This window comes from Sinocyclocheilus grahami, unplaced genomic scaffold, assembly GCF_001515645.1.
Source record: "Sinocyclocheilus grahami isolate Dianchi unplaced genomic scaffold, SAMN03320097.WGS_v1.1 scaffold1979.1, whole genome shotgun sequence".
NCBI classification, from domain to species: Eukaryota; Metazoa; Chordata; class Actinopteri; order Cypriniformes; family Cyprinidae; genus Sinocyclocheilus; species Sinocyclocheilus grahami.
Window position 1 is genome coordinate 74,614 of NW_015507158.1, and position 7,801 is coordinate 82,414.

The 7,801-nt window shown below is 35.5% G+C and overlaps 1 protein-coding gene and 1 long non-coding RNA gene across 3 annotated transcripts in view; both read right to left on the bottom strand.

Annotated features, from left to right (window-relative positions):
• LOC107573573 (unconventional myosin-XVI-like) overlaps window positions 1–7,801 on the bottom strand; it is a 120,532-nt gene that overhangs the window by 74,569 nt on the left and 38,162 nt on the right. The window contains exons 10-16 of the mRNA XM_016260004.1: window positions 7,498–7,625; window positions 6,671–6,787; window positions 6,344–6,579; window positions 5,451–5,463; window positions 5,232–5,362; window positions 4,032–4,175; window positions 3,778–3,897 (exon numbers count right to left, since the gene is read on the bottom strand). Of these exons, the coding sequence (XP_016115490.1) occupies window positions 3,778–3,897; window positions 4,032–4,175; window positions 5,232–5,362; window positions 5,451–5,463; window positions 6,344–6,579; window positions 6,671–6,787; window positions 7,498–7,625 (889 nt within the window). The remainder of the gene's footprint in view (window positions 1–3,777; window positions 3,898–4,031; window positions 4,176–5,231; window positions 5,363–5,450; window positions 5,464–6,343; window positions 6,580–6,670; window positions 6,788–7,497; window positions 7,626–7,801) is intronic.
• LOC107573574 (uncharacterized) lies at window positions 3,504–7,779 on the bottom strand. Of its 2 annotated transcripts, none has more exons than XR_001607533.1 (9): window positions 7,498–7,779; window positions 6,671–6,787; window positions 6,344–6,579; window positions 6,068–6,178; window positions 5,451–5,629; window positions 5,232–5,362; window positions 4,032–4,175; window positions 3,778–3,897; window positions 3,504–3,647 (listed from the first exon to the last, which is right to left on the bottom strand). It is a non-coding gene; the product is annotated as an uncharacterized lncRNA (long non-coding RNA). The 2 variants fall into 2 exon arrangements; XR_001607532.1 differs by having other exon boundaries at window positions 6,068–6,210.

The window sequence follows — 7,801 nt, forward strand, 5'->3', positions numbered from 1 at the left end:
TATATATATATATATATATATATATACACATATACATATACATAATGTACACAGTACACACATATATTACATAAAAACTTTTATTTTGGATGCAATTAATCGCAATTAGTTAATTTAACAGCACTAATATATACATATATAATATATACATATATATATATATAAAAAATGCTTGATTTAATCTATATGCAGTCTAATTTTCTGTGAATAAAAAACAAAAAAACAAAAGCAAGTGCTGTCAATTACAGCATTAAATATGAAGGATGAATATTAAATATTGTGTTAAACATTATGCGACCTTAAAAGTCGAAAAAGTTTGAGAACCACTGTTCCATGTGCAAAAGAAAGAGATGAGCAAGCTGAATGTAAAGTAAAAGGCAGAGGCAGATATACATGCGTGTTAATGTGTGTGAGGGTCGTGCTGCACTGATGGGATGAGAGAACAATCCTCCTTTAATGAAGCAGATTTACAGGTTCCTGGTAGGATTAGAACACAGTGTCTGGCTGGAGGTCAAGTGTGTGAGAGAGTGCGAATGTGTGCGTTTGAACCAAAGACACAAACGCATGACTCACAAACACAGTGTTAACTCTGACATTACACCCTCTACTGTAACAAAATGTCCATGTATTACCATAAGGGTGTGCATGTGTTTGTGCAAACATATATATATATATATATATGATACATATTGTACAGTAAAGTCATAGCTAGTGTTCCATTCTGAACATACTCTTCAAGTCTTTCCCGAACCATAACAGCATAACACACACCGGTTGACAGGTTAGTGTGGCCTCAGGCTGAATGGCAGTCTGAGTAGTGTGTTTTTATAGTCTCCAGACATACTGTAATGAGTTATAATGTGTAAACCTACATAAATCAGAACAACACGTCTGAAGCGCCTGCCAAAGCCAGAGGCATACCAGCTCTCTGTCTCTGTACCTGCGAGTCACTTAAAACCAGAACGTCTTTGCTTACTTTAGACGAGACAGCTCAGATTCTACTGAGGCTATAAAGTAATGTCTGAATCAGGAGTTATTATAGTTAACTATCTAAATTAAAGCCCTAAAAAAGCATTTGTGTTGTCTGAAATAAAATAAACAAATGATATATGAAGAGTTTATTTGCAAAAATAGATAACTCGGTTTTTATTCATTTTCATAAATGTTTTTTGTGTTAGTTAGCTGTATTTTGTTTAGTTATGATTATTAAATCTAAACAACCCAACTGCAGTTTGATTGATATTAATTGGAATGCAGGATTCTTTCTCCCTAGTGAGTGTGTACCCTAGTGAGCAGCCTACCTAGACAGCATTTTAAAGAACTGACAGACAGTAAAGCACAAAAAAAAAATCTAATTTTAAAATAACTTTTCTATTTAAATAGATTTTTTTTTTTAACTATGATATACCATTATTCCAAGTTTGGGGTAAGATGTATAGAAGTAAGCAAGTACGTAAGTAAGCAAGCAAATAAATACATTTACATTTTACATTCACATTTAAATATTTAGCAGACACTTTTATTCAAAGCAATTTACAAATGAGGACAATAGAAGCAATCAAACAAACAAAAGAGCAACAATTTATAAGTGATGTGACAAGTCCCAGTTATTCTAATGTAGTACACGCGCGCATAAATAAATAAATAAATGCTGTTCATTGAACTTTGTATTCAAAGAATCTCTACAAGCATGTATCACATTTGCTATTACTATTAAGCAGCAAAAACAGCTTCCAACATCGATAAGAAGAACCATTGTCCATAGTTGAGCACTAATAATAACAACTGAGTAGCAAACCAGCCCATTAGAATGATTTCTGAAGGATTGTGTAACACTGAAGTCTGTAGTAATTATGCTGAAAATTTAGCTTTACATCACAAAAATAAATTACATACATTGTTTATATAAATGATATTTTATTTAAATAATCTAAAATATATTTTACATTGTCATAACCAGTGTTGGGGGTAACGCATTACAAGTAACACGAGTTTCGTAATCGGATTACTTTTTTTTTTAAGTAACTAGTAAAGTAACACAGTCCTTTTTAATTTAGAAGGAAATATCTGAGTTACTTTTTCAAATAAGTAACGCCAGTTACTTTGTTTTCCATGTCTTGACTGACAGCTCTTGTGTTGCCATGTTAAGAGAAATCATGCGTAAGTGTAAAGGCTTTGTGTGTGAACATGATCTTACTGTAGTTCTAGACCAACCCTCTACACTGCGAGTAAATCACACGCATATGCGACTAAATCTTCACTCTGGGCAACTAAATGATGTCTAATATTAGCCAATGGCTAATAAATTCTCAGATTTTACTCGCCAGTGTGTGAGTTGGATGCTGAGTATATGATTAGCACAGATATATTTTCACTCGCCGAACACTCTGCCTGAGCACTTCAGAGTTTCACTCTCCGTCAAGCGATCTGATATGTTTCAGTTCATTTGAATGGATGCGCAGCGCACCTGTGTTTGTGCATTTGGCGTAACGTAAACTCTAGTGTGAACTCGCACGACTCGCCGTCGCTTTCTCTCACACGTGCAAAGAGCGAGAGTCTTACATAACATGCAGAATTGATGCGCTACATGTAAACGATACACTTCGTTGTATTTTCCTGTAAAAATAACGGAGTTCCTTTGGAATTCTTCAGCTTTTAAGAACTGACAGGTTTTCCTGCAGTAGGCGGAACTAATGCGCAAACGGCAATCTCATTGGCTGGTGCTCACCTATTATAGTCCCTGTTTTGATATATATAGTATAGTATAATATTTCAGTCTGCCGAGTAAATAAAAAAATATACTAGCCAATGGCGATTCAATTGCCAAGGTGTCCATGTAGGGTTGTAGACTAAATATGAACATGTACCGTATTGACCCGAATATAAGACAATGTTTTTTCTTGGAAATACATCTGAAAAAACGCGGTCGTCTTATATTCAGGGTCTAGACTTTGACATGTCAATAATACACCCACAACAATAGGTGGCGCCAAATACGCATAAAACGAGTGTGTCTTGAAATACGTAATGTAATGCGTGTTGTAAAGATCGTGAGTAAGAACAAAAGAAAACCTTACAGCTGCACGAGTCGTGACTGTCACGTTAGCCTGATGGGACCAAACTCCCTTTTTGATTTTAACACGTAAGACAGTACCCAGATTTGAAGACTACGGTAAGATTTAACTTCTACTGTTAATACGATTTTGGTAGGCTACTATTAGATGGATAGCCTAAATGTCCTAATTCAGATGGGCTACCTGTTTTTTTTTTTTTAATTTATGGTATATCAAAAAGTGTATATTTTTTTAAATGTGATTGTTGGTACATTTTACCAGTTATTACCATACTTTCAAAACAAAAATTTAAATAGGAAAAATATGCAATATGAAAATAATTGAAGACAAAATGTGTTTACTGAGAAAAAAAAAACAAGATTTGGTTTTTAAAAAGCCTTTTTCCAAAAGGTACATCTGGAAAAAGTGGGGTCATCTTATAATCAGGGTCGTCTTATATTCGGGCCAATACGGTACTTTCATGTTTTAAAGCATAACAGCGCACTAACGGTTTGATCCAACAGCGATCAGCCTTCCAGTTGAGCAGAGACTGAGACAGAGCGCCCAATCAGCCAGAGAGATCGTCCTCAAAACCTACAAAACAAAACCCATATATCATCTTACATTCTCACAGGATGACTTTAATTGGCCGATAAAATTGAGTGGAGAGAAAAATGAGGTAGACAGTCATGGTTATAAAGGCCGAGAGAGAGTGTTTGAGTACCTGTTTTTTGTAAAGGCAGTAAAAGATGATCTCTTTTTCCACAGCGTAGCCGGTATAAACCACCGTTCCTCTCTCGCTGGGGCTGAACGCTGCTAAACTGGGTGGTAGTGCCAGTGCATCCTGATTAAAAAGATAAAGTGGCTACTTCTTAGTCTTTTCAACTGCAATAAACACATGTGAATGATCAGAGCAGCTCAAGTGTACATAATATACAAACAAGTTCAGAGCATATTTATTGGCCTAATATCAATCACCTCTGGTGGGCTGGGCGCTGGAAACGTCAGCCAATCAAGCAGCTCGCATTTCTCCTTCGTCCAATCAGCTGCCCAGATGCTGACACGCCTGTCTGCACTTACAGCCAACCAGAGCTCATTTCCCTCCAGACCAAACTCCTTATACTAGAAGACATTTATATCAGCACACAAACATTCAATCATTTAGCAAGAACTGGATGATTTTTCAGATAAAAATTTAAAATGCGATAAAAATGTGCTCCAGGTTTGCTGGGCTTGTTTGTAGGGCTGCACAATCTGGCCAAAAATGATTATTTAGATCAATATGACCAGATTTATTATTATTATTGTTATATTTATTATTAATAATAACAACAACAACAAAAATGTATTATTATTTATTATACATATTATTACTAAATAAAAATATTAAACAAAAATTTTGGCCAACAAAAATTACTATAATTAATAACAATAATAAATAATTATTATTGCTATTATTACTAAATAATAATAAAATAAATAATAAAATAATAAATATTACTATTGTAATATTTCACTGTAAAATAAAACAAATTCGTATTTAAGAAAAAATAGATATATCAATATGACTAATTATTATTATTAATAGTAATAAAATAATGATGACAATAATAATAATATTTGGTTATTCATTATAATATTATTACTATTACTAAATAACAATATTAAACAAAATAAGCAATTTTACTATTGTAATGTAAATAAATAGCATATTTGAAAAAAAAAATCATTATTTTATGTTATCAATATTAATGTTTACAGCTGTGTTCTCTTCATGTTCAAATGTTAAACCAATGTGAGCTGTTTGTGTGTAAAAGAACACAGTGCCACGCTTCACTCTGAAACACGCAGCACATATATTTATTTCTTTAAATTTGCAATAATCAGCCTTTGCAATAAGCTATTTTGCAATTTCAGTTTTATTTCAATTGCATTATAACTTACCCTGTAAGTATTTGGACACTTAAGTTACACTTAAAATTTGACAATGCCATTGAATATCTGTATATTTTGGTCTCAAATGCTGCAGTATCTTTTCTTTAAACTCATGTATTTTTAAGCGTGACTTCAGTGTCCGAATACTTTCTAGGAATGGCCCACAATTCCACATCACACACAATGTTGAGTCATTTGCCTTGCAAAACAAAACCACAAAAACAAACACACAGAAGCACAAACCTGTTTGCTGGTGCACTGCACTGTAGTTATGGGCGCCCCCTTGTGGTCACGGATGGTGCGTACAGTGACTCCAGTGACAGGACTGCTGACAGTAATGAGACCATCACGACCACCAGACAACTGCACGTGACCTACACATCCACACACACATCCATATAGTGAACAAAAACACACAAACGCTCACATAGACACAAAGGACTCACACACACTCTCACGCACCGTAGTGCGAGTACTGCAGCGCACACAGACACAGGCTGAGGTTGTAGTTTCAGCTCCATCTCGGTCGACTCCAGACTGAAGATCCTCACAGTCCCGTCACTGTAAGCGCCCGCAACACACACACGCCCGCTGGGCTCATACACACCCCTCGGAGACGACCAACACACACACTCACAGCTCTGCCATACAGAGAAACATACAGAGACACAATTAAACAATAATTAACTGCAAAGGAAAATGAATTTGATACTCAAGAGTTTGACTGGCGATCAGAGAAAGATTATTAGCCATGATTCCATTAGCCAAGTTACACTATCTTCTAAAAGCTAGGGGTCGGTAAAATGTTTTAATCTTGATGCTCACCAAGGCTGCATTTATTTGATCAGAAATACAGTAAAAACAGTAATATTGTGAAATATTATTATAATTTAAAGTAACTGTTTTCATTAATCAATGTTGAAAACAGTTGTGCTGCTTCATATTTTTGTGGATACACCTTACTGACCTCAAACTTTTGAACGGTAGTGTATGTGTTTAGTATCATTAGTAGAAGTACAAACATTACACAGAGTGTAAAAAAGTGTTGATGTGTGAAGTGTTTGAGAGTGTGTATGTACCTGTGCTGGGCAATTAGGCTTGATGTTTGGATATCAAACACTCTGACAGTTCCAGAGCTCGATCCACAAGTGAAGAGAGGCATGCTGGGATGGAACGCAACTGAACAGGGACTTTCATCATCATCAGAGACAAAATCATAGAGCTATAAGATGAATAAGAGATTGCTTTATTGTAATATCAGTCCATGTCTGGCGTCTATGTGCAGCCACCAGCATGTGAAAGCATGCATTTGTGTGTGCATTCATGTTTTAATGATAAACATTCCCATAACTGACCTGTTGCATGGTGTCCATGTCCCACACCCGTAAAGTGCTGTCTCTGGACACTGTGGTGACCCGCCTTCTAACGCCGTCCACACTACAGCCCAAAACACTCGCCGTGTGTGACCTCATGAGTGTACGGTAACCGCGGCTACTGACATCCAGATACCCAAGATTCCCTGTGGTTGTGGCTGCTAGAACTCCCGAGCCGTCCGAGGACACGCACACCAAACTGACAGGCCCCTCGTGCTCTGCAAACACACCAAAACCTCAGTGATTCATAGTTAGTTTTAAGCAAGCAAGATAATTGATTGTGAGAGTGATTGACAGGAGAGTACTGACCTGCCTCTAAGAAAACAGATGAGAAGTCTAGAGGCCACAGACGCATGAATCCATCCTCTGAACCAGTAACGCAGAATTCATCACACACACTGATGCTGTTCACTGCAATACTGGCACCTGAAAACACATTTATAATACGGTCAATATATTTGAATAACAATAAATAAAAAAATATTCAAATAACAATTTATTATAGTTCTCAATCATGATTAAAAAGTGGCTATAGAGATGAAATAATAATAATAATAATAAAACAAGTGTTAAAAAATATTTTCATTTAAATTATTTTTCTATTTTTAATTAACTTTTAAAGAAAAAAATAAAACAGAATATTGCTATTATTATTGTGCTGATCTTTTAAACATGCTGAGCATCAATAATAATTAATACAAATAATTAATTCCACCATGCAAACTACATCTTTACTTATTTAATTGTATTATATTAATTTAATTTAATTCAATTTAAACTGTTCTGCATTCTTCCAGTGGACTATGTGTGTGTTTAGATGCTGATATTTTAAAACATGATGAGAAAAATATTATGATTAATTATTATTTAAATGTATTATTTTTTTATTATTTAATTCAATTTAATGTTGCAGAAAAACTGGGATGAATTAAGGATTAGTTTGGATTCCCTGAATCAAATTTTACATTGAATTGAATTGTGAGGTGTCTAAAGAGAAATAAAAATTTGTTTTAAGGCCTTTTTGACACATATTGACAAGCACATGAAGGAGGCAGGAAACAAACAGTGGGATATGTAATCAGGTATGATATGAGCCAAGATCAAACTTGTGCTGCTCACAAAACACAAATTCTCACCTGTGCTAAAGGTCTGTTTCCTTTGGTGGCTGTGGGTCTCCTGAGCTGGAAGAAGCCTCCTGATGTTTTTTATCGCCACGGCAACATAGTCGATCTCCAGGATGTGACCACTCTTACTGCTGACAAACCTGGGAGATGGTTTGCACGATCAAGATCAAACTGTACCGGGGTCAAACAGCAGATCACTGGTGATGATGTTTTTAACAGACATATTGGCACAGAGTTTGACGCTCTTAAGGTGACTGTGGGTTCTGTTGAGGAAAATCGAGAGCACGTAACGTAGATCCATTGTCAAGCACGTCCA